Here is a 27,733-nt window from a genome sequence, read left to right on the forward strand (position 1 = left end):
GAGCCACGTGTCTGCTAGTGCACAGTGTGTGCTGTAAGTCTAACATCCTGAGCCACGTGTCTGCTAGTGCACAGTGTGTGCTGTAAGTCTACTTCCTGAGCCACGTGTCTGCAAGTGCACAGTGTGTGCTGTAAGTCTACTTCCTGAGCCACGTGTCTGCAAGTGCACAGTGTGTGCTGTAAGTCTAACATCCTGAGCCACGTGTCTGCTAGTGCACAGTGTGTGCTGTAAGTCTACTTCCTGAGCCACGTGTCTGCAAGTGCACAGTGTGTGCTGTAAGTCTACATCCTGAGCCACGTGTCTGCTAGTGCACAGTGTGTGTTGTAAGTCTACTTCCTGAGCCACGTGTCTGCTAGTGCACAGTGTGTGCTGTAAGTCTGACGTCCTGAGCCACGTGTCTGCTAGTGCACAGTGTGTGCTGTAAATCTACGTCCTGAGCCACGTGTCTGCTAGTGCACAGTGTGTGCTGTAAGTCTACATCCTGAGCCACGTGTCTGCTAGTGCACAGTGTGTGCTGTAAGTCTACATCCTGAGCCACGTGTCTGCTAGTGCACAGTGTGTGCTGTAAGTCTGACATCCTGAGCCACGTGTCTGCTAGTGCACAGTGTGTGCTATAAATCTACGTCCTGAGCCACGTGTCTGCTAGTGCACAGTGTGTGTTGTAAGTCTACATCCTGAGCCACGTGTCTGCTAGTGCACAGTGTGTGTTGTAAGTCTACATCCTGAGCCACGTGTCTGCTAGTGCACTTGTGTTGTAAGTCTACATCCTGAGCCACGTGTCTGCTAGTGCACAGTGTGTGCTGTAAGTCTAACATCCTGAGCCACGTGTCTGCTAGTGCACAGTGTGTGCTGTAAGTCTACTTCCTGAGCCACGTGTCTGCTAGTGCACAGTGTGTGCTGTAAGTCTACATCCTGAGCCACGTGTCTGCTAGTGCACTTGTGTTGTAAGTCTACATCCTGAGCCACGTGTCTGCTAGTGCACAGTGTGTGCTGTAAGTCTACATCCTGAGCCACGTGTCTGCTAGTGCACTTGTGTTGTAAGTCTACATCCTGAGCCACGTGTCTGCTAGTGCACAGTGTGTGCTGTAAGTCTAACATCCTGAGCCACGTGTCTGCTAGTGCACAGTGTGTGCTGTAAGTCTACATCCTGAGCCACGTGTCTGCTAGTGCACAGTGTGTGCTGTAAGTCTAACATCCTGAGCCACGTGTCTGCTAGTGCACAGTGTGTGCTGTAAGTCTACATCCTGAGCCACGTGTCTGCTAGTGCACAGTGTGTTGTAAGTCTACATCCTGAGCCACGTGTCTGCTAGTGCACTTGTGTTGTAAGTCTACATCCTGAGCCACGTGTCTGCTAGTGCACAGTGTGTGCTGTAAGTCTAACATCCTGAGCCACGTGTCTGCTAGTGCACAGTGTGTGCTGTAAGTCTACATCCTGAGCCACGTGTCTGCTAGTGCACAGTGTGTGCTGTAAGTCTAACATCCTGAGCCACGTGTCTGCTAGTGCACAGTGTGTGCTGTAAGTCTGACATCCTGAGCCACGTGTCTGCTAGTGCACAGTGTGTGCTGTAAGTCTAACATCCTGAGCCACGTGTCTGCTAGTGCACAGTGTGTGCTGTAAGTCTACTTCCTGAGCCACGTGTCTGCAAGTGCACAGTGTGTGCTGTAAGTCTACATCCTGAGCCACGTGTCTGCTAGTGCACAGTGTGTGCTGTAAGTCTACATCCTGAGCCACGTGTCTGCTAGTGCACAGTGTGTGTTGTAAGTCTACATCCTGAGCCACGTGTCTGCAAGTGCACAGTGTGTGCTGTAAGTCTACATCCTGAGCCACGTGTCTGCTAGTGCACAGTGTGTGCTGTAAGTCTAACCATCTGACCAACACCCCATACTTTTTACAGCAAAGACGCAAAATTCCTTCTTTTCACAATGATGAAATGTACACTAATGGTTTTCCATTTTATTCCAGCCAAGGACAGATGACAGAAGCAATTAAATACCTGGAAAAGGTTGTGAAAATCGCAAGGAACAACTTCCAAAGCCTCGACGTGATACGAGCAAGCACGATGCTTGGCGACATCTACAATGAAAAAGTGAGTTGTGTGTCCCTTGTTGTGGAAAAGCTTGCAGAGTTGGAAATCTCTTCTCGCTTTATGCTTGCTGACTCACTAGTCAGTGTGGAAAATGGCTGTGATTGCAGGATGTGGCACAGATACGGGCAGGGACAGAACTAGAAATGCCTCTTTCCTACTCATCTGGGGGGAGACACCCCACATCAGCAACCACTGCCATTCAGTATTCAAGTATTCAAGGTGACTGGATGTAGGGAGCAAGGTAAAGATTTAAATGCAAAGGCACTTTGTGATAACTATTGACTCTTCCCGGCTTACTCTGACATTCCTCTCTCAGTCCAAATTCTTATTTCTTTTTAATCCAGTTGGGAGGCCTACCAGGCAAAGAAATGAAAATCCTAAGAATGACTCCGCAGGGAATTTAGAGTGTGGTTTTCACAGCATCCCAGGAGCCGAGATTAGTAAATGCACAGTTGTAATCCCAGTTTTACTGTCTTCGGCTGCCCAGGGTCTCCGTTAGAAATTGTATGGGAGAAGCCTGCTTCTCCGGTTATAATTGCTGTTTTGATCATGAATCAGATCCATCATTTTTTAGGGTAATTATATTCTCCAACTGTGTTCATACACTCTGTGCTAATCTGAGTGCTCGGTGATTGAAAGCACTACCGTGGAGCCCACTGTTCGGGTGACAAGCCCAGCTCCTTCACTCGTAAGATCTGGGACCTGCGACAAGTTATTTACACTTCTAGGTGCTTTGACTTTCGCATCGCGTGGGGTTATTGTAAGGATTAAATTAAATGGCATGAAAGCAGAGGGCAACTCTGGAAGAAAGAACCCTGAGAGGGTGGGGAAGGAGGGCTGTGGAGGGGGCAGTAATCACGAACAGGGTGCCATGGTATATGCATATGAAAGTGTCATAAGGAAACCCAGGATTTATATACCAACTGAAATGTTAATTTTTTAAAAATCAACCCCAGGGGACTTGAGAGCAGGCTCAATGGTTAAGAGTCCTTGCCACTCTTGAAGAAGACTTTTGCCACCAAGCACACACACCTGGCAGCTCACAACTACCTAAAACTCCAGTTCCATAGGGCCTGACACCATCTTCTGACCTATGCGGCACATACATGCAGGAGATACACATAAACTCTTATGCTTCACCTGCCATTTCTAACTCCTGGATCACTTCTGCTCCGTTGGTCCCCAAAATGGGGTTTTGTTTAATTGTCAAGATAAAGTGGTAGTGCACAGCCATGCCAAGATTACTCTAGAGAAGCTTGCGTCAAAGAGGGGACTGCACCCCACACTAGCTGAATTGACAACTGACTCCTTAAAAGGTTGACTCTTCAGAAATACAGCAAAGCACACATCGCTACGGCTTTCCTATCCTACCAAACAACACACTGAACACCTATATTCCACATGACAGCAATGCCAAGGGTCCACCTGTTTCCGTCATGACGGAAAGATAAGAAAAATGAGACAAACAGAAATACTATCTTTATGCTTTCATTTTCTCAAGTTTTGTCAAGTGTTTTTAATGTCACTAGTGTTATTTATTTTCTGGTGTTTGATTCTTTTTTTTTTAGATTTATTTATTTGTTATTAAATATACAGTGTTTTGCCTACATGTATGTCTGCAGGCCAGAAGAGGGCATCAGATCTCATTACAGATGGCTGTGGGCTACCATGTGGTTGCTGGGAATTGAACTCAGGACCTCTGGAAGAGCAGCCGGTGCTCTTAATCACTGAGCCATCTCTCCAGCACCTGGTGTTTGATTCTTAAACAGTTTAACTTGCAAATACTATAACAACTAAAAGTTAATTTTTGCCCATTTAGCCTCATTATAAAATTTCGAGGATTCTGTACATTCACTTCATCTTTTTATATATGTGTACTTATATGTGCTTTATATATATATGTATATAGTTTATTCAGAGAGATAGACAGACAGACAGACTGACGGATGATGGGTGGGTGGTGGATGGATGAATGGATAGATAGATAGATAGATAGATAGATAGATAGATAGATAGATAGATAATAGATAGATAGATAGATAGATAGATAGATAGATAGATAGGCAGACAAGCAGGTAGACAGACAGATAGACACTATATTACTTTTCTGCTGTTGTGATAAACGCCATGACCAAGGTAGTTTATAGAAGGAAGGGTTTGTGTGGGGTTATGGTTCCAGAGGTATATGAGTCTGCTGCCATCATGGTGGGAGGCATGGCAGCAGATTTGTGTGGCAGCTGGATCAGAAGGTTGAGAGCTCATGTACGAGACCAAAAGCAGGAAGCACAGAGCAAACTAAGAATTGTGTCTGAGTAAAGACTCAGCAAACTGAGTCCTTGAACACTCAAAACCCAACCATGGTGATGCACTCCCTCTATCGAGGCCACACCTCCCAAGCCTCCTAAACAGCAGCACCCACTAGGAACTAAGCATCCTGAGCCAATGCTGGGGCATTCTCATTCAAACCACCAGTGAAAGACAGACAGAGGGATGGTTCAAACACACAAGTTGATACAACACTTTGGTAAATAGTCTTAATGACAATGACAAATAATATAACACTGAGCACATAATTTTATAAGCACGTGCACTTCAAAACAAAGCTTGATCTGCTTCTCAAATTGCTAAAGTTACATTTCATCTTCTCTCATGCCACTCCTCACCCTGTCGTCATTGCAAAGCCTTCTGCTGGCGATGGCTCAGGCCAACTTAAATTTGTCCCATCATTCCTCTCGGGAGTGATACTTCCCAGTGCAGTTTGAAAGGTAGTAGTTCTAACAAAGGAGATTAATTAGAACCGAGTGATGGCTGCTATTTTAATTTTCTCTAAATTCTGCAGAATCTCTTTCTATGAAAACATTAACAATAAATAACTTAATACCTCTACACTTGGTGCCTGCGGACAGTTCACAATTATTTTAAGTGCTGCTATACTAGTTACACAGCTGAATAATCCCATAAGTTACTTGTGAAAGTAGGAATTAATGCCTTCCTGGAGGGAGATTATAGCAAGGCAAAGAGGATATAACCTGGGTTTTGTCCACCTGGTTTTGAAATGTGCCCAGTTGATAATTAATTAAGACATTGGGTGAGTTAGTTCCCAGTTTCCTCACCTAGTTGGCAGTAACAAGAAAACTTGACACTAGAGGCAAGCACCTATACCTGCTATGACATCTGAGCAGCCCTAATAAGTGATTTTCTACATATTTAAGACATCTATTAGAAAACAGTACTTAAAATGTTAGAATAATGTTATTATACTTGTTAGTAAATGTTATTGTACTTGAATTGAAATGTTTTAAAATTTTGAATTTTCATACAAACCTTAAAGTGCTAAGTGATTAAATGTTTCCTGCAATGTTGGTTATTCATTGAGTAACCAGAGTGTGGACGATAGTCAGAGAATGTCTAAGGGGGTGTATGAAGGGTGGAGAGGTGGCTTAGTGGAGAAGCGCACACGGCTCTTCCAGAGAACATTAATTAGGTTCCCATAGCCAGCTAGCAAACACCTGTAATTCCAACTCCAGGGAGATCCAATGCCTCTGGCATCTGCACTCATTTGCAGTTCCACACATCCACATCCACCCCACATACACATACACACACACACACACACACACACACACACACACACACACACACGCTGGATTGGGCATCGTAAGATAAGCATGGAGCACATGATAGAGTTCCCCTTGCACACTGAGTACATAATCACTGTCTGTTCCTTGATATATCAAGCTCCTCCCTCTTCCTCAAGCCCAGATTCACAGCCCTTTGGCTGTTTGACATATTCACCCCGATCTCTTTAGATATAAACTATTACTGCTAAGCTATTCATCTTCTCTCCCTTCAATTCTACTCTGCCAAATTCACAACTCCAAATCCTCACCCTCCCCACCCCAAGCTTCTAGCCTTGAGCATCCATCCATCTGCTCACTTTGCACCTGCACCAGATCCCTAGTAGGCACGACAAACATAACACAATAATAAACACCACTTTATCCATCGTCCTCTAGTAGACATGGCAAACATAATGATAAACACCACTTTATCCATCATTCCCGTTGTTCAAAGTCTGCCAGCCATTTTCCCCCTCCCAGATATGCCCTCTCCAGTAAGCCTGTCCGCGGCAGATGGCAGAAGCTACGTCCTCACCCTGTCCTGATCTATGAGTCGGCCTCACCCGACCTCTGACCTCAGCGCTCCCTGATCTCTCCTTCACCAACTCCACCACAGCCAGACTTCTCAATAGTTGTCACACATTCAAGGCTAGTTCTGACTGAGCGTGGGAGCCTCAGCTGGAAGGTTCTCCCTGGACTGTTCTCCAGTCTCAGTTTTACATTCTTGCCATTTGGAACTCTGTGCTGATGGTATCTACCCTTGGTCGAAACAAAAGTGACCACTGGGAAACTTCATCACTGCTGTATTTTTATAGTCCGTGCTTGTTTGTTGCATGGTTTTCTTGCCTGCCTTGCGTTCTTGCTGTTGTTCTGTTGGCTAGAACATAACTTTTGTGAGAGCCGAGACCCTGTCTGCAGTTCCTGCCTAAGAAATGAGCCCGACGCACTTCGGAAGCAGAAGGGCGTGAGTCCACTGACCTCATTTGGGAACCAACGTCACACCACTTGAGAAAGCACTGTCACTTCTGAAATCCCACACTCTTTCGGTCTCCTAAAGTATCCTGTCACTTAGAAAACTTGTCCCGAATCCTTACAAACAAATCGGACGTGGCTGCCACTCATGAGTCTTGCACTTGTGAGACCCTTGTGCTATGTTTTTGTCAGTTTGACACAGCTAGGGCCATCTGGGAAGAGGGAACCTTAATTTCTCCTCAGATTGGCATGCAGGCGAGTCTGTGTGGTTGGGGTCAGGGAGCCCACCTGTCCGTGGATGGGGTTACCCCTGGGTAGGCTCAGTGAGACATGAGCAACAGTAAATAGAGTTCCTTCCTGTCCTCTGCTTCAGTTCCTGACTGGAGCTCCCACCCTGGCTTCCCTTCATGATAAGCTGTAAGCTGTAAGGGGAAATAAATGCTTTCCTCCCCGAGTTGTTTTGGTCACAGCGTTTAATCAGAGCGATAGCCACAAGCAGGACAGCTCCCTACAGGCTGCCGTATCTCCTCCTTTCTGCCTCCATATTGCTGGGGCCGCTGGTGTTAATGGTATTGTCAGCAACAAGTTTCAAAGTATAACACTGTGAGACAGAAGTTACAAGGCAAAGTTATCATTTTGAAAAATACTGAAATTGGCATATTCTGTGATTACAGTAGTGCTTTTATTATTTAAATTAGTGCATCTTAAAAATAGTCTTTATCTTACTTAGTCTTTTATTATAAAATCTGGGGGAAGGGATGTCCCATGCCACTCTCTAGATGTGATCTTTTGATAGAATGTTAATTGAAAATATATAATTACTACAAAGTGACCAAAGGGCAGTATTTTAAGGGAGATCTGCCTTTTATGAGATCTCTCATTCCCTGTTAAGACCAAAAATAATCACAGTTCAAAATATAGTCATTCTTATGTGAAAATAGCAGGAAAAGGCCAGTGAGATGGGTCTGTGGATCAGAGCACTTGCCACACAGCCTGGTGACATGGGTGTGATCCTTCAAACCCATGGGGGAGGAAAATTGATTCTTGAATATTTTCCTCTGACCTCTCCAAGTGTGCCATGGCGTGTGCAAGCCCACACTCACACACAAGCACATCACACATGGGCACACACACACACATGGGCACACACACACACGGGCACACACACACACACACACTGAGAGAGAGAGAGAGAGAGAGAGAGAGAGAGAGAGAGAGAGAGAGAGAGATTATTTACCCTTAGAAAACACCCATTCTTTTTTTTACTTTTCTTGTTAGATCTGTAAGAAACAGAATACACGTGAAAATTCTATTATGAGCTTTGTTTTATTATCTATGATGTCACTGAGATCGCACCCTGGAACAGTCAGAGATTTCAGAGCGCTGGTTGGGGTTGCCTTCTCATGGATGGAATAATGAATATATAATTTGCTGCACGGCTTCAAGTTTATATTTAAGATAGTCAGAACCGATTTCTAGAATAATTAGAAATTTATAATAGAGATGACTTGGAAACAAAGATGAATTTTAGGAGGCTATACAGAATTTGAGGAGAGATTACATTTATGTAGTAAACTTTTTTTAAGGATTAAGAACGTGTAAATACGATAGGTACTAAGGAAAACTCATTCCCGAAAGGTATGTTAAAAAAAGATAGTATCGAAAAGAACAACTATTGTGTTTACTTGACTGTGTGTTAAAGACATCTTCATTGTAGTTTATGACAGTTGTTTGTGGTTAGTTTGCCATGTTAGGTGGTACTGCGTCCTCTAAAACCAAGCCACCTGTCCCTCTTTCTCTTGGTGCTGAGTTCACTGGTGCCATGCAGGCTCACGCATCGTGGCTGCCTCACGACTCAGCAGATGAATGGTGGTTCATCTTAACCTATATCGGTAAATCATCCTGGAAATTTAAATATGTGCCCATTTGTTTATAGCCCTTGATTTACCAGATTCAAACTCCCAGCCTAATCAACAAACAACGCAAAACTCAGAAATATAACTGGAGCAATTAGATGCTTCAATTTCTGTTTTTTTAAACAAGGCTATCCTTGACCAAATTGTGCTTTTTTGTGCAGTTTTCCTTTCTCATTGGTATCTGTCAAGGATGTCTGTATTTTCATTATCTTTAATATGTGTCACAGTTCTCAATCATATATAATTGGAACAGATACCACCTTTCATTTGTTTTAATTAAATAATCTTTTCTGATTATAAACCTTTTTATGATTAAAAAAGAATTGCTTACAGCATCAAATAATAACTATTACTTATACAATATGGGGGTGCTTCCCATCAACGAGCAAATTTGATCGAAGGAATTCTTTGACTTGAGAGTGCACATAGGCTGCCCTATGGACAGGACGTGCAGTGTTGCATTGCTGCATGGGAGAGGAAGCGCTCATCACGCTGACAGGTATCTCTTATTCAATCAGTGTGACCACTCATCCATGTGCTCCACTACACAGAGGGCCTCGGAGCTGAAGCTTCACCCCATCTGTGCAGGTGTGCCCACCCCATCTGTGCAGGTGTGCCCACCCCATCTGTGCAGGTGTGCCCACCCCATCTGTGCAGGTGTGCTCACCCATCTGTGCAGGTGTGCTCACCCCATCTGTGCAGGTGTGCTCACCCCATCTGTGCAGGTGTGCCCACCCCATCTGTGCAGGTGTGCCCACCCCATCTGTGCAGGTGTGCTCACCCCATCTGTGCAGGTGTGCCCACCCCATCTGTGCAGGTGTGCCCACCCCATCTGTGCAGGTGTGCCCACCCCATCTGTGCAGGTGTGCCCACCCCATCTGTGCAGGTGTGCCCACCCCATCTGTGCAGGTGTGCCCACCCCATCTGTGCAGGTGTGCCCACCCCATCTGTGCAGGTGTGCCCACCCCATCTGTGCAGGTGTGCGGCATGGAGATGTATCCATGGTGCTTTGAATTCCCACTTCTTTTGACAAAGTGTGGGAATATGGCTAAAAATTTTATTGTAAAAAAATTTCTCTCCTGTGAAAGGAGTATTCAATGATGTTTTCAATATCTCTATTTTGTCTGTGTGTGTCTGAGTGCTCAAATGTAGGGGGCACAGCTGCGTGGGTACACAAGCGTGTATCTGCAGAAGCATGTAGAGATGAGAGGTTGAAGTCATGTGTCTTGCTCAACCCCTCTCACCTTTGCTTTGTTCTAGCCATATTACAATGACATGTTTTAAATTTAGACTCTCCCGTGTCCTTAGCTAAATGGCAGCAGGTGCATCTAAGGAAAGAGAAGCAGTGACCAGAGTTGGCAGAGAGATGTGTCTGTCAGTTGTGGCCACCAGCTTGGCGCCAAGGGCCTTCCTGCTACAAATGAAAACAAAAGACAATTAAATATATTTCACTGGATAAATACAATGGTATAATGAGTAAAACTGTTGAAACTGTGTCTACTTCCTTCCCCTGCTGCTATGCACTTCAGTGTTTCAGCCATAGATGCAGCTTTTAACCAAATTAATCTCAAGGTTCTGACCATCATGTGAGCTCTGCTTATGGAAGACAGCCTTTTCTGATGAAAGAAACGGGTGTGCCGAGGTGAGGTGAGCAAGTCTGTGAGATGGGCCAGGTAAGAAATAAAACAGCCTTCTCTCTTTCTCTCTAGGGGCAATACAGCAAGGCTTCCGAGTACTTCCAGCAAGCTTTCAGCACCACTGTGGAGCTCATGAAAACAGCGCTGATGGATGAAACCAAAGTTCACTATGGAATAGCCAGAGCCCACCAGCTGATGCTGACCATGACGGGTTACATAGAGTCTGCAGATATGGACAGCCTCAACTGCCTGCTGTCCTGGAAGGAAAGCAGAACGCAAGTCAAATATGACCCCGTTCTGGGTAAGGCTTTGGCTTTTAGATTTTGCAGCATTCTTAGTAGCCAAGGTATTTGTGTTGGAAATGTTTATTCGCACGTTACTGACTTGAATTTGCTTGGTAATGTTGTTCTTGTTCTTTGGTTACTACGTTGGAAGCTGGGTGAGCTCTCCTGCTGTATCTTACTGGCGGTGTTTAAGAGAAGCACAAAACGGCGGGAATGATGTGTCTGCCAATCATTCTCCACTCCTGAGCAGGAACTTCCCAGTAATCTTCGAGGCCACACTCTGTACCGACGGGTTGTAAGGAACAATTTACAAGGAGTAAGGCACGTGAAATCAGCTTGTGCTTTCTAGTACTATCCGGTCGGACGGCGCACAGCGCAGACACGCTGCTTAGATGATGTGCTTCACGGATAATGGTTAATGTTACTTTTATTGTTTTGAGTTTGGAAAATATTTTATAGCAATGCCCCTTAAACTACTTTTTCTTATAAATAATTATATTATTTTATTATTATAAACAGCTAGGTTAGTATAAGGGTCAGCTTCGTGTTTTAGCTTCATTTGACTCTAGGCGACTTCAGGTCACCAAGCTTGGTGGGAAGCACATTTACCCACTGAGCCATCTTGCCCACCCTGAATACCAAACTTTTTTTTTAAACTCATTGTTAGATCCTTGAGAGCTCATTCCACATCTTGGAATTACCTACATCTTAGATTTTCATGGTTTCTGCCCAGAATACCAGGAAATGACCCATGTCAGCTGTCATACACTGAAAAGGGTCAGCCAGCAATTCAGTGTCTCAGTTTGTCTTGAATAAACTCTTATCATCCTATGATACTGTGAGAAAAACTCTCTTGCTGGGAGAGAGGCTGGCAAAGCCACGTTCTGATGGGTTCCAGGTGTGTCTCTCAGTGCCTAGTGTGCAGCTTCTGAAAACTCTATCGCTTTTGCTCATCTGTACCGCTTACATTTGTGGCTCTTTGGTTTCTCGAGAGCTAAATTTTCTTCTGAAGGGCTTGGGAGCAACCATCCATTTTCCTCTGTGCTTCAGACACTAACGCTCATGGTCTGCACAGGCGTGGAGTGCTGGAGAAATCACAACCGGCAATGCTTCATCTCATGTGACTCAGCTCTGCAGGGATGAGCGTCTTCCCTGCAGAAGTAAAATGTAGACAAGTGTAAGTCCTGAGTTCTCAGTCTGTTGACACAGTTCACGCTGTATCTTTTGTTCTTGGGAATAAAACCCACAGGAAACTATTTAACACGTGTGACTGTTTGCACATGTGCATTCGTAGGTCAAAGTGCACTAAAATCTGACGTAAGACACCCCGTTTTCACTCTGCTCAAAACTCCTCCCTGGCTCTTCTCTGGGTTCTGGATAAAGGCTTCTTGACCTTCCTGACTGGGTTCTTTCCCGACTGCTCCCCTACACACACTTCACCCAGCCCTGCCCACATAGCTGTCCCGATGACCTCCTTCCTTCCACCTCAGTTCAGCCAGGTCCTTAGTCAGGATGCCTGAGGCCCCTACCACTTGAAAATGCTCTCTTCTCTGATTTCAGCGGCTGTCATTTATTTCTCTGCTATCATTTATTTCTCTGCAAGTCGTTTCGTTTCGTTTTCTACCACGACCATCTTTTTAATTGCCTTAGCTGCTCAGTTGAGAGCATGGGTCTCTCAAACACACATTCTTGGTATTTTCTAAGAAGGAAGATATGATATTTGACATCTACAAGTTGCCAAGTAAATGCTTAAATCAAACAGAATCCAAAATGAGTATGTAAGCCCGACCACAAGCTAGTTTGCACTAACCACGTTTTAAGCTTGTGCGCGATGTGTCCTTGGGAAGCATATGATACCACATTATTTGGATTACTATCCAATTATCACATGAGTGAAGGATGGTGCTCACCAAACACGATGTTGACAAAATGGAAAAGTACAAAAATATTATTTGGAAATATGAGCTTTTAAGTTTTCAACTCCCACCTTCCTTGTGGGATGAGGCATCTTTAATCTTGTTATTGAGGGTCCCTTGTATTCAGAGGAAAAAAAACAGATCAAAGATCAAAAAGCTATATTATTAAAGCTGTGCCTGTGTTATTGGCACCTCGGAGACTTCCACCCTCCAAACAAATCGTTAGCTCAAAGAACTGCCAATATTCTTGTAAGCAGAGAGCATGCCCCTAAGGGAACTGTGCAGTGAGAACACTGAGGTCCCCAGATGAAATGGAACGGTGACTCACCAGCAACCCACGGTCATCTTTGTTCCTCTCGGAGGGAACATGCAAGAACCTTCAGACTCTTCTAATAGCGGGAGATGGTGGGAATGACTCATACAGCCTGCTCTCCCCTCCCGACATTGAGTCTCCCAAATTTAAAAGTTGAGGGGGGAAAATCAAGTTTATTACACCTCACCAAAACAACTCGATGCTGAAGCAACTCCAATTGTTTGGTTCTGGAAGGCTCAGGGGCCTATGACCTTCTCCTGAATTCTCCAGAGTATTATTTGCTCCCCAAACCCAAGACATCTTCCCAATCAAAAAAATGTGTGTTTTTATAGAAAAATGTAATTCACATTGTAACCACAAACACAGCAACATAGAAAGAAATGCTTTCCCCATTCATATTAACAGCGGTGTTAATCCAGGCATGTGGTTCTGCCCATTTAAGTGGCAATGTCATGAGCTCCATCACTGGGGAGAACTGTTTCAGTGGCAGGATCTCTATCCACTTTCTCATTGAGGCCAAAGGCGAATTACATCAGAGAAAGAAACCAGATGAACACACCAGCGGGTTGGAATGCGAGGACACAGTTCTCAGTGATATGTTATGTGAAGGCTTACAGGGATGGGAAAATCATCATCTTGATTTTATGGCTCCTGCAATATTCTTCAAGAAATGCCATGACGTGGTCTCACAGTTTTGCCTCTATGTTGGCTTCACGTGGCATGCATTGTTTAGTACCAATCCGTTGCTACTGTAGACTTTGCTTGCATTTCTCAGTCATGAGCTTACCTCACCCTTTTAAAGAAATGAAAAGTTCATCTTCATAACCAAGCCCTCATACTCTACTGTGACTGGATACCTTTCCTATAGCTTAATAACCATAAATATGAAAAGACAATAATGAAATTATCCAATAGGCTAGCAAGCAAGCTTTAAGAAATACAAAAACTTTTATTGAATTTGCTTTTTTGACAGTTTTGTACATGTACATGGTATATCCTGATTATTGTTACCTCACCCTCTCTGAATTCCTACCTAGCCCCTTTGTGCCTCTCTTGCCTACAAGTCCCTCTCCCCTTTAGTGTCTTTTTGTTTTGTGACCCACTGAGATTAACTAGGGCCTTCTCTGTGATGGTGGGTTTGGGACTAACACTGGAGCCCAGTGGACTTATCAATGGCTAACTAACTGCAAATGATGTCTTTCCTCTGCCACAACATCCATCAGTAACCAGTAGTTCAGGAGGAGGAGGTAGGACCTTCCCAAGCCCTATTGAATCCGTGTACCTGTTGACGGGCCCAGTGCACTCAGGCAAAGCTCCTGTGGGATCATGATTGCCATGCCAGAAGCCAGCATTTCACAGCCCCTCTTCCTGTTTTCCTGTTTCTACATTTTTTTTCTACCCCCTCTTCTGCTATGTTCCCTAAACCATTGTGGCAGTGGTATAAATGTCTTGTTTAAGGCTAAGCATTCAACGGTCTCTTATTCTCAGCATCTTGAGCAGCCAGGCTTCTCTGTATTCACCATCACTCATTTCAAAGAGAAGCATCTCTGATTAAGGCTGAGTTAGCACTTGTATATGGGCATAAACATACATACTCAGAAAGCAGTGTGATGTTACGATAAACTAAAGAAGAGTAATAAACAGAAGTTCCCCAGTAGAGTTGAAGACTTCATCAACCATGAGTTTTGTTTTTATTTGTTTGCTTATTTGATTTTTTTTTACTGCATTTACATTATCAGGCAAGGGTTCCATACTAGGGTCAAGCCTCATATCTACTCAAAGAGCATCTGGCTACTCCTAGAACAGTAATGCCATTATTGCTTCAGTAGGCACACCTTGTCTGGCTGGATGATATTGTGTTTTTTAGGATTCACACCTGGGTGAAACAGTTGATGCCATTTCTTTCCAAGCAACCCTTGCAACAAACACCATGAAAACTAGTCATCAGTGGGGAAACTTCCTGTTCGGTTCCAGCTTGGTCCCTCTGTTTTGTCGTCATCATTGGGGAAATTTCCTGTTCGGTTCCAGCTTGGTCCCTCTGTCTTGTCGTCATCAGTGGGGAAACTTCCTGTTCGGTTCCAGCTTGGTCGCTCTGTCCTCTAATCAAGAGATGTGGTACCTTCAGCAATGGGGCCTTATCACCTAGTTCTGGTGAGAAAGTACAAGTGACGGGACTTGTTGGATAATCTTGTGAACTTGCTGTACCAGAGCTCAAAAAGAGGCACCTTACACTCAGTCCTGGGATCTTTGTTTGATAAGCTATGGCTTTTAGGAGAAGACATATAGGATCTCAGTCTCCATCCCCATATAGGTTTCCATATTGCTTAGCCTACTCTGACTCCAGAAGCCCCAGGACCCTTTTCAATATCTTCCAGGACCGAAGCAGTAAGGGTGCTGGTGACAGGCTTGGGGCAGCTGTCTCTCTGTAGGACAATTGGCATTATTTATATTCTCCGGGTCTGCCTGTGATTTTTTTAAAAGGTAGAAACCCTTTAAATACCGCATTAAACTCCCATTTTTAGTCACAGCAAACAAGTTGGATGAGACAAATGGGATAAAAGCATTAAAATACATTCTTTATGTGTTCCATACTCACATCAAAAGAAGAAAACCAATGTGCACCTCACTGTCAGCCTTACTTAAAATGGTCATGTGAACCAGATCCTCACAGACATCAGGGAAAGCATCCAGTGCCTTCTGCAACTTTTCCTAAATGAGCATAACAGCAAAATGTCTGAAAAGAGAAATAGTACTTGGCTGCAACCAATTCTAAAAGAAAAAGGAAGAATTGTGTGTGGATTTTCAATCTCTTCATTAAAATACACATCACCACCCTTCATCTATTTTGTACAGCACAGTGACAAGTTACTTCCTACAGAATAAAGTATTTTTTCAAAGCCAAAACTCGTTTCATCGGAAACTGATAATATGACTCCAGTTCCCTCAGGTTGAGAGATTTGCTTCTGGTTTTGTTTCTTTCCCCACTCTGAGAATCTCCTTCTCTATCTGCTGCCTTGGTTCAATGAAAGAGAATTCTTGATTGCTCCAACAGAAAAGTAACCCTTCTTTAGATTCTGCTCACAGTGCCTGCTAGTTGGTGCTGCATCGGGGCACAGTGAGCATGCCTCTCCTAAGAAGAATGGAACTGGGCTCTCCTACTCTGCTCTTGACGTTTTGTTTTTATTGATAATTTGAGAATCCCATGAACAGTCTTTGGATTCTTTAAACCATGCAAAACCAAGGTCAATGCCAGAACTGAGTCAGCCATGGGTCTGCATTTGTAGGGCTAGGCGAACCCGCTCTCCCCGGGTCGTATTTGCTTCACTGCCTGAGAAGCACCTGTCTCCTCCATCCAGCTGTAACCCTTGACTGTGGCCATGAGTCCGACACACTATGAATGTAGCTAACTCCTTTTACCACTGCCAGAGTTGGGGGACACGAGGCGCTCTCTCCTAGTACTTGTCACCCATCTTTGGCAAATTTCTGTTAGGACAATTCTGTTATTGTCTCATTTAAAATTTTTTCTAAAGAAAGAGGTGACACACTGTTGGAACTTGAAGCATGAGCAATGGCGACATGAATTTTAATTCTTCCTAAACCTTCCCCAATTGGGAATTCCTCTTTAAAATTATAACCGGTTCCAGAATTTACTTTTCTAGAAATTTTCTTATTCTACAACCCTTGTGTTTTTTAACTTAGTTTTTAAAGGTTTTACAATATTTTTATTTTTAAATTATAATATAATTACGTTATTCTACCTCCTGGGGCATGGTTTTTTATTTCTTTTATTTTTTACATTATAATATAATGACATCATTTTCTCCTTCCCTTTCCTCCCTCCAAACCCTCCCACATTCCCCTTTGCTCTTTCAAATTTGTGCCCTCTTTTTTCAGTAAATGTTGTGACATGCGTGTGTGTGTGGATGTGTGCGTGTGTGCACGTGTGAGTGTGTGTACATTATTCCTAAACTCATAAGTCCAACTCGCCCAGTGTGTATGAGTTATTTGTGTATATGTTTTCAGCACTGATCGGTTGGCATGCACTTTCCATGGGAAGACTGTTTTAACTCTCAGATATGAGTGAAAGCTGTGTAATTCGGATACTTTGACATAATTATCAGAAAACTGCACGTTTCTTGTGGAAATTTCTCCTCTAGAAATTGCTTACAGTGACTTAGAATTAGCTCTGACTAGAATAGCAACCCATGGACATACTTGTAACTTCTCCTGGATGATGGTAGCCCATATATAGCACAATATAGACCATATGGGAAACACTGGGCCAGGATCTGGAGAAGAAATGTAATGTCTGTCTCTACCTTTTAGCCCAGGCCAGTCTGAGCTGCGCCAGTGCTTCTGAAATACAGCTTGACGTCACTATGAACATACTTGAATAGACTTGCTTCCTGAACTCTCAGAAGTACTGTGGTAATATTGACTATGGTCAAATCCTTCAATGATGTTATGATTGGATAGCAAGAGTACTCCCTAAAAACATAGATGTCCAAGTGGCTGACTTAGCTACCGAGATCTGAGTGAGTTCACAGATTCGTTGTTCATCCGCCTTCACCTAGGGCCTCACAGTTAATTTGACTTGAAGATGTATGTGACGAAACATGAACATAGTATGTTCCTTAGTAATTTGATTGGCAGGAAGTAGAGAGAAAAACATTGCAAGCTCTACTTTTTAATAATTGATAGTTACTTACATGGATCCACTAAGTTTAGGCACACAATTATATGACTAATTACGCTGAAAATCCAAGTGGATGCTTAAGTAGACGACCATGCCCTGAGGCCCTTCCCATTGTTCCTGCTGTCTCATTTAGCCATGCAAATGTTATTAAGCTTTCCTGACTAAAAATCTTCAAGCCGGGGCAAGTGTAATTGCATAGATAATTATGCATAATTTTGTCACTTTCTATATCTAACACGGAATTTTTTTTAACTTTTGCTTCCATTGAGTAGCCTTCTCAGTAAAATATAAAACCATATCTCTTCAAGATTACCTTTTGACTCCTTTGCAAACCTATTTGAAGAAAGAAAAAAAACAATGAAAATAATAATAATAATAAAGCTATCTACAGAAATTAAAGATACCTGTGAAGGAAAACCTGCATTCATGAATAAATCAAATTGAAGACGTAACTAAACAATCAGATAGGATTATAATCACACTTAGGGGAACCTAGGTCTGCATAAACATGTGTACAAACTGAGCAGCCGGGACCCAAGACGGTGACTCCCAAATCAAAATGCAGGTACAACAAATCTTTCAGGTTTATATGTATCAAATCCAAGATTTGATAACAGTGAGAAAAGCCTTAGCCGGGCGATAGTGGCACACATCTTTAGTCCCAGCACTCAGAAGTCAGAGGTAGGTGGATCTCTGTGAGTTTGAGGCCAGCCTGATCACGAGTTCCAGGACAACCAGGGCTGCTACACAATGTATATATTTTGGCGGACTGATCTATTGCCATGGGAAATATTAAGAATGCTTTACAGTACAGACCATGCCTGGTGCCATCCCTTGCTGGATTGGGTTCTGGATGGCCTTGGATCACTGCCTCTGGCTCCGAACAGCAGGAGCGAAGATGATAGGTGAACCCTGGCTCACAAGCATCCCACCATCTGTGAGGCAAAGCAGCAAAAAGAGTCCCCTTTTAACATAGACAGTGAGCACACATCTAAGCCTCCCACCTGAGTTTATAAAGTTGGGAATCCTGTCAGCAAAGAAGCAGGTTAGGATGCTGGCAGGCAGTCCCTAGAAGTAGTGGTAATGCAATGGAGATAAAGATGATGAGAAAATAGAGCAGCATAAGAAGAGAGCTCGTCCAGCGGTGTGGGACCCGTCCAGATGGAAGCCCTCACAGCAGGCCTGGGAAAGGAAGCAGCAAGGTCTTCTGGGAAAGGTCTTCCCCAGGCACATCCAGACTCCCTCGTGGAACAGCAAGATGAGCAATGTGACTGGAGCAGAAACAGGCGCAAAAGGGGAGGGGAGGAAGGGGAAGGAGTAGGGAGGAGGGGGAGGAGAGGAAGTGGGGAAGGAGGGAAAGCTAAAGGGAAGGGGAAGGGCAGAGGGGAAAGGAAGGAGCCAGGAGAGAGGGGGAGAGGAGAAGGGAGGGAGAAAGATAGAAAAAGAGGAGGGAGGGGGAGAGAGAGGGAGAAGGGAAGGATTTGGGGGCAGCTGGTTAATAGTTTTAAACCACAGCGAATGCTTTGGATTTCATTACAAACGTAAGAAAAAAAACCACTGAGTTCTGTCTGAGAAGACCTCTCTGGTTGGCTTTCAGCTGTTCTGTGAAGATAGGCTGTGGGTAGAACAAGGAGCTGAGCCAAGACGTTGACAAACATGATTTGTACTGCCTGGGAAGCGCTCTGACATTCTCTGTCCTATAGTCCCCATTCTGGTCTTTTCATTTGGGGTAGGAGAGTCTTACAAGGAAAAGGAAACAAACAAACGGCCCTGGAGCTGGAAGTACCCTTGGTTAATCAGGACTCTCTGTTGCAGTTTCTACCGTACACAGGTGCTTTGAGGCGACCTATGGTTAAAACTAAAGCTTACCTTAACTCCAGGCAGTTTCTCAAGGTGGAATTCAAGCGTCACTTGCACCAAAGCTGAGACTGGCATGGAGTTGTTGTAAATGAGTGTTCCCGGGCCCTCGGAACTAATGAATACAGACCTCCAGTGGTGGAACCCCGGAGCCTGCTTTGAGGGCAAGCTTGATTCTCATGTGCGAGAACTGGTCTTTCAGCGTTTTAGCTGATCGTGTGGTAGTTTGCCCCCGACTACATGTCACTTCACATAAGCCCATGCACCGGCTCCAAACTCCTTCTGTCTGTCAAATGTGTGCAGACAGCTCTTTCCACCTCAGTGCTGTCTCTGCCGCACCGTTCTCCAGTTCTTAGAGATGAGGTCCGTGGGAAGAGATCGCAGGTTCACGGGTGAGGGGTGGCCACTGAGTGGACGCCATGTGCCTGCGGCAGAGCCTCAGGCATCTGTCTGGTTCACACTCTGACTGCACCCAGCTTTCCTGAATACGTGCCGTCTCTTGTCTCAGCCCTGTGTGACTACTTGCCGTGTCCTGATCTACCTAAAATGATCTACTTTTTTCTACCCAGCTTTATCTCCCTAACAAGCTGCTCTGGCAGGGTTGACTGTGCCTACATAGAAGCCCTTTGCTGCTCCACACTTCCAAGTGTGGACAGCCCATTTCCTGGCACGCCACTGGCTTTCACTGTGCTCTATGCTCCCCCCGTGGCACAAGTAGGATCCCCTTGCCGTGCCAGTCCTTCCCTTTGGACACGCTCTGGATACAAGAGGCTCCGTGGTTTCTCTAGGAAATTATTTTCCAAATACTACTGATTTGTACAGGAAGTTTTATCTGGTTGGTTGTAAAAGGAAACCCAGGAAACCCCATAGAGATGCTGCATTAGAGATGGCTCAGTGGGCGGGGGCTTAAGCTGAGCTTGACTTCCTGAGTTCAATCCCTGGGACCCATGGGTTGAAAGGAAAAAACACCTGCGCGTTGTCCTCTGATCTCCGCATGGGTGCTGTGACACACACACACACACACACACACACACACACACGAGCACACGGACACACACGCGTGCACACACGGACACACACACCAAATAAATAAGTATAAAGAGAAACAATGTCGTATGTCACATGCCTACAAAATAAGGCTCCCATCCCACCATTGGATGTTTGTAAAGAATGAGTTTTAATACCTCATGTTATAAAGTCATTTTGTAAAATGCTGTCCAATTTCCTGCCTGTTTTTCCTGTGGCTACAATAATACAGCGTTCCACTCTATGCTCTTTCCCCTCGGGGAGTTCCCTACAGGGAAGCATAGAACAGAGGCCCTTTCCTTGTCCTTTGGCCAAAGCAAAATATTCAGACTCTTAGGAGTGTGTGTCAAAAGAAGCACCTCAGGTCAATTCAAGCTTTGAACCACAAAGGGGCCAGATTTCTCATGTGTTCCAGGGCAACATGGGGTTATAGTGGACTGCATCCCAGGAAGTGCTGAGTTGGCTCACTCTACAGTAAGAGGCTGCGCAGTCCAGCTAACGCAGGTACTGAGTCCTCGGGTCTCTCAGGTGTGTTCAGTGGAGATAGAATCAGCTGACAGTTGCTACTCATAGGAGCTGCGTGCTGCTTCACCCAGGCAGCTGAGACCCTGGGAGCCCTCTTCCCTAAACAAAGGCTTCCGCTGAAATGAGCAATGAACTCAAGGAAGAAAAAACAGAAATGGGGGCGGATTGGCAGCTGGTGACCGACAGGAGGTGGGAAGGAGGGAAAGTAGAAAACACAGCAATTGTTGGCTAATTAGAAGCCATTCCCACCCACTTAACACCAACCCATTAAGCAGAAAACACTCCCTCCTTTCTCCCCTGCTACACATGACATTATCCTCTAATCGATCCCCCCATGGATGTCTCTGTGCCCGCAAATGAACACCCTGCCAGTTTAAGAATGCAGTAATTGATTTGGGACAGTGGAGCAGCAGCTCTCACGGCCCATTTTCTGAAGATGCCAGTGCGGCATTGGTGAGGCCTGGATAAAGCAGTCAGACCTGCAAACTGACAGCTGTCAAAGACTGGCAAACACAGGAGGAAACCTCAGTCTGTTGGACTGACTTGAGCCTAAACAAACAATTGTGTAAATCAGTTTCCCCACATTGGTGAGAACGACTCAAATATTTGCCTTGATTATCTTAACTACCTAAAGACTATCTCTACACACACACACACACACACACACACACACACACTCACACTCACACTCACATATACACTACTTTTCAAGACTATATGAAATTTATAATAGGTCAATATACAACTACCTCACATTATTTTTTGAGCACTATGGTTAAGTAAAATTCTTACAGCCTCACTTTTAAACTTTTGGGAACCTATTCTCTGACGGCTCTGATGAACTGCTAAGTTGTACCTGATGCAGTAAGATGCTGGGCACATGCACGGACCTTCACATTGTTTTAAAGTCCCAGTCCTGGCTAGGTAAGCTTGGCGGTGCTCAGAAACACACTCCCAGTTCTCTATTGGCAAACAAAGCATCTGTCTCAAATGTTATTATGCAACTCAGTTCTTTGATTTTTCTTTGTACCTAGGACAGACTATTTCCCTGAGCTTACATATCAGCTTCCATATTTTATGAAGATTTTTCAAATGATCCATTCTTTTTATACCATTTCAAGAAAATATCTGACAATATTGGCCAAATGTTTACTAGTATTAGATTAAGGACTGGAAGCAAAAGGCTATTTTTCTCTGACGATACATCAGAATAACCAGAAGAGTTGAGGAACCAATAAAATTTGGGACGGGTGCTCTGGGAGGTCCCTGGGGAGCTCAGGGGACCGTCTGCATCGAGAACATTTTGGAAATGAAGGTGGTCACAGAGCAGAGCATGGTGCTGTGGTTCCATCCCCGTCCATAAAGCAAGTGAGGCTGACATCTAAGAGAGCATATTGTTCAGATTTGTGCATGTGTGTACCTGCGCAAGGATCGAGTGGCATTGTGGTTTTTTGTTGTTTGTGTTTGGGATTTTGGGGGAGGCGGTTGTTTGTTTGTTGGAGTCAGGGTCTCCCCCAATGGGACCTGGGGCTTGTCAGCGAGCCCAGCTATGCTCCTACTTCTATCCCCGCAGCACTGCTGCCGTGCCCAGTGTTTTCGTGGGTACCGCATTTCACCGAGGACTGTGCAGAGGCACAGTTTCTGTGGCAAAACCTCACTGACCGAGCCATTTCCCCGGTCCCTCTAAGTCAGTGTTCAGCCTTCCTAGTGCTGCGACCCTTTAGCAGAGTTCCTCATGTTGTGGTGACCCCCAAGCATTAATTATTTTCATAGCTACTTCACAAATGTAATTTTGCTACTGTTATGAATTGTAATGTAAATATCTGTGTTTTCTGATAGTCTTAGGCAAGTGTGAAAGGGTTGTTCGACTCCCAAAGGGGTCACAACCCACAGGTCGAGAACCCTGTTCTAAATGACCTTTTAACCAGTGTGCATGGAATGAATTAAATTCTACTAACGGACTCGGTGTTAATCTAAAGCGTGTATTTCAAACATAGGCTTATTATGTCTAGCACAGCCTAGCAATTCCATGCTTTCCTAAGGCAACAGATAGCAAGCCCTCGTGCCCTGCTGCTCACACACAGCTACCGGGGGAGGGAGCCTATAAAGGCAGTGCAGCAGGCGGGAGCCATCCTGCTTGAACACCATGGCCTGGTTCTTCTCGGCTAAACTCAAAGGATCAGCATGAAGCCTTGAAAGCAGCTCACCAAATTCTTGTATCCCAAGCAAAGTCTATTAATTTAGAGGGTATGTGAGAGATAATACGTGCACACATTAGAGGGTATGTGAGAGATACACATGTGCACACATTAGAGGGTATGTGAGAGATACATACGTGCACACATTAGAGGGTATGTGAGAGATACATACGTGCACACATTAGAGTATATGTGAGAGATACATACGTGCACACATTAGAGGGTATGTGAGAGATACATACGTGCACACATTAGAGGGTATGTGAGAGATAATACGTGCACACATTAGAGGGTATGTGAGAGATACACATGTGCACACATTAGAGGGTATGTGAGAGATACACATGTGCACACATTAGAGGGTATGTGAGAGATACATACGTGCACACATTAGAGGGTATGTGAGAGATACATACGTGCACACATTAGAGGGTATTGAGATACATACGTGCACACATTAGAGTATATGTGAGAGATAATACATGCACACATTAGAGGGTATGTGAGAGATACATACGTGCACACATTAGAGTGTATGTGAGAGATACATACGTGCACACATTAGAGTGTATGTGAGAGATAATACGTGCACACATTAGAGGGTATGTGAGAGATACATACGTGCACACATTAGAGTGTATGTGAGAGATAATACGTGCACACATTAGAGTATATGTGAGAGATACACACGTGCACACATTAGAGTGTATGTGAGAGATAATACGTGCACACATTAGAGTATATGTGAGAGATACACACGTGCACACATTAGAGTGTATGTGAGAGATAATACGTGCACACATTAGAGTATATGTGAGAGATACATACGTGCACACATTAGAGGGTATGTGAGAGATACATACGTGCACACATTAGAGGGTATGTGAGAGATACATACGTGCACACATTAGAGTATATGTGAGAGATACATACGTGCACACATTAGAGGGTATGTGAGAGATAATACGTGCACACATTAGAGTGTATGTGAGAGATACACACGTGCACACATTAGAGTATATGTGAGAGATACATACGTGCACACATTAGAGGGTATGTGAGAGATACATACGTGCACACATTAGAGTATATGTGAGAGATACACACGTGCACACATTAGAGTGTATGTGAGAGATAATACATGCACACATTAGAGTATATGTGAGAGATACATACGTGCACACATTAGAGTACATGTGAGAGATACATACGTGCACACATTAGAGTATATGTGAGAGATACATACGTGCACACATTAGAGTATATGTGAGAGATACATACGTGCACACATTAGAGGGTATGTGAGAGATAATACGTGCACACATTAGAGTATATGTGAGAGATACATACGTGCACACATTAGAAGGTATGTGAGAGATACATACGTGCACACATTAGAGTATATGTGAGAGATACATACGTGCACACATTAGAGTATATGTGAGAGATTCATACGTGCACACATTAGAAGGTATGTGAGAGATACATACGTGCACACATTAGAGGGTATGTGAGAGATACATACGTGCACACATTAGAAGGTATGTGAGAGATACATACGTGCACACATTAGAAGGTATGTGAGAGATACATACGTGCACACATTAGAGGATATGTGAGAGATACATAGGTGCACACATTAGAGGGTATTGAGAGATACATACATACAGCTGTCCTTTAATAATGATGTGGGAAAGAATGTAATTTCCTCAGTTACACCAATTTAGTGACCTTTCATTAAATGCTCAACCCTGATTTCAGATTAACCATGTCTAAAAGTATTGGTATTATTTTACATGAAATCAGATATAATGATTTTATTATTTGACCACAATTTGGGGGTGGGGCTTGAAAGCTCAAAAGATACACAAAATCGTGGAAAATCATTTTCAGAATTGTTATGGGAAAGTTTGATCATTTGGAAAATGTGTCACATGAGCAAAGGCTGTCACTCCTCAGACTGTGGGAAGGAAGGTTCTCTAATGACCCGGGAGCTGTGGCCAAAGAGGCATCATTAAGCAAAGGGTGCTTTAACAGCTGTCCCCCAGCTCCTGCGAGGGGGGGACCGAGGCAAGCAGGCTGGTAATTACAGCACAGCAGGGTTTTTTTTTGAGATCTTTTGTTTATTAGAGTGTAGAAATCCTTCATTGTCCACCCTTCAGATCCTGGTGGCTTAAGAAACTTCGACCAGCCCAACTTGTTGTTGTTACAGTTGCTTAGGAAATTGCAGTCTTTCAAAGATATATTTGCTCCTCTATGATTTGTAAACTCGATGACAAAGTCAATCTCTCTCTCTCTCTCTCTCTCTCTCTCTCTCTCTCTCTCTCTCTCTGTCTGTCTGTCTCTGTCTCTCATTCATCCAAGCATATAGAATTCTTGAGCTATTTGTTGTGGTAGTGAACCTAGAGTCCTTGCAAACTCCATGGCCTCATATTAACTTACCCGATCAACTTTTCTATTGATGTCCCTCAACCACATGGGAAAATTCAGGTTTAGTTCATCTGTTTAAGGGAAAATCTAAGAAACCACTTGTGTAGAAGTCTATGATACTAAAGGCTCTGATTTCTAATCTACCCTGACTGGGAAGACGGAAGAACAAGCTCAGCAAAGATGAGGTTTTCTCTCCCCTCATCTGCTGAGGCCGTGTAACCTAACCCCTCCCAGAACCCACTGGCAATGCCATCTCCTGAGAGTTAGGATTTCAGCTCCGTGGCTGAGGATGTGAACAATGAAGTTAGAAATCCTGCCCAAGGCCACCTAGAGGACACGTCAGGACTCAGGGGCACATCCAAGAGCACACCTGCTACCTGTCCTAGGAACTTGTGCCGTTGTCCTTGCTTCGTTTTGATTAGGGTCCGTAGCAGGGCAAATTTAAGTTACTGAAAGTGTTTACCATCTGCCTTCTCAGGAGATGCTAGAAAAGAAGGGGAGACATTGTTATTGCGTGTTTGGCATAGTTTAGTACAGCGTCCCTCTGTTATTCAGCAAATAGTGTGGTGCATATAGGACTCCCATCATATATATATATATAGTATGTGCTTACAGTACGTGTGTTTATATACTATGTCGTGTTATGCTGTACCGTAACTGAAATCGCAGTCCTTTCTCCGTGGAGACAACTAGCTTCAGCACCTGCTCTTGGTTGAGACTGTTTTCCTTGCCTCTGGAAGACGGTTAAGAATTACATGCCTTAAGTTCACTGTGTGCCGGTGAAGACCTAAGTTAATCGCTCTCTAAACTTCTCGCTGGCCTGTGGAACCGTCTTCCACCTTTTATCTTGATAAAAATGATGAAGGTATTTGTTACATTTGCCAGGCTATAGCCTAAAACGTGGCACTATTTTCACAAGTACAGAAGACAAATATCACAAGTGTTCCTATGTTAATAAATCTAAGAGGGCATGTCTCCCCTCCCTGGAGGCAGTAGGTGCCCCCACCTGAGCTTTAGCACGGTCACTTTTGAGAAAGGCAACTACGGAGAATGGCTGAGACCATAAATTCTTCTGCCCGTGTGTGCCTCATGCAGCTTCCCATCTCAAAACACATGCTAGGGAGGCTGTGGCAAAATACAGCAAAGAGAGTTGACTCTCTGTATAAGGACACGGTAGAAAGGACAGGTGTAAGGAAGACGAAGATGACTGGGAAGGAGGAGGAGAGCAGTAGGCAGTGAAGCTCCGTCCGTGCGCACTGAGGAACTAGGAAGAAACAGTTTCTAGAAGTAAAATAGATTAGGTTTGTCACAGGCTATTGTCCCGTAAGGCTCATGAAGAAAGGCGCCATGTCCAAGCCGGTGTCACTGCACACAGTCCGTGTGCCCTCTGTGCAGTGAGCTGAGAAAGTGACACTGCCCTGGGCATGCTTGCCAATGGAAAGATCTTGAAGTTTGCTTGTGGCTTTTGTATCACGTTTTCATTCTCTAAAAATTAAAGCTCACGGTTTCTCCTTCACTGCTGGAATATTTATTGAGTTCGCTTTGCCACCAAATCTATTTCCTATGAGTCTCAGGGAGTTTTTTAAGTAGTCTTCCCATGCATAAAATGACTCTTGCAGCATTTCCTGGCACACAGCTGGATAGATTTCATTTTCTCAAGATTCCGAGGTGAAACATTTCCAAGTACCACTGTGATAAAATTTCATTTTCTAGTAGTCCTACACGGCAGGTGAATAACTTGAGCTGATGCAGTACTGGAAAAGCATGCTTCTGGCTTCACTTGTAATGACGTTCTACCAAGCCTCAAATATAGAGACTTTGTCTTATATAGTACTTACTTCTATTGAATAAATCTTTCATAACACAGTCTTCACATTAATTTTAGTCTGCCCGGTTTTGGAATATGCGTGTAGGCCTTTTTTGTTTTGTTTTGTTTTCAACTCTCAGCTTCAGAAGTTTTTTTTTTTTTGAAAGGAACTTTCAGTGATTAACTTAATTTTCTAAATCTCTATGCTTGATACTCAAGTTAGCTCATTTCAGAATGATGTTATTGGGATATTTGTATTAACTTTGCATGTCTTGATTGGAGTGGGGTCAAGCCTTGTAATACTGGATTATCTAACCTGGAGGTTCTTCTGCTCACACATGGTTGTCAGTTTTTATTATGTTACACTTCCTTCTGGAGTTACAGTTGTGGGTGTACTTCTTCTGGAGTTACAGTAGTGGGTGTACTTCTTCTGGAGTTATAGTGGTGGG

General features: G+C 44.0%; 1 protein-coding gene across 1 annotated transcript in view; it reads left to right on the forward strand.

The window, feature by feature from the left end:
• Ttc29 (tetratricopeptide repeat domain 29) overlaps positions 1 to 27,733 on the forward strand; it is a 179,715-nt gene that overhangs the window by 128,606 nt on the left and 23,376 nt on the right. The window contains exons 9-10 of the mRNA XM_075977998.1: positions 1,964 to 2,087; positions 10,305 to 10,533. Coding sequence (XP_075834113.1) covers positions 1,964 to 2,087; positions 10,305 to 10,533 — 353 coding nt within the window. The remainder of the gene's footprint in view (positions 1 to 1,963; positions 2,088 to 10,304; positions 10,534 to 27,733) is intronic.

The sequence above is a fragment of the Microtus pennsylvanicus genome, chromosome 6 (assembly GCF_037038515.1).
Source record: "Microtus pennsylvanicus isolate mMicPen1 chromosome 6, mMicPen1.hap1, whole genome shotgun sequence".
NCBI lineage: Eukaryota > Metazoa > Chordata > Mammalia > Rodentia > Cricetidae > Microtus > Microtus pennsylvanicus.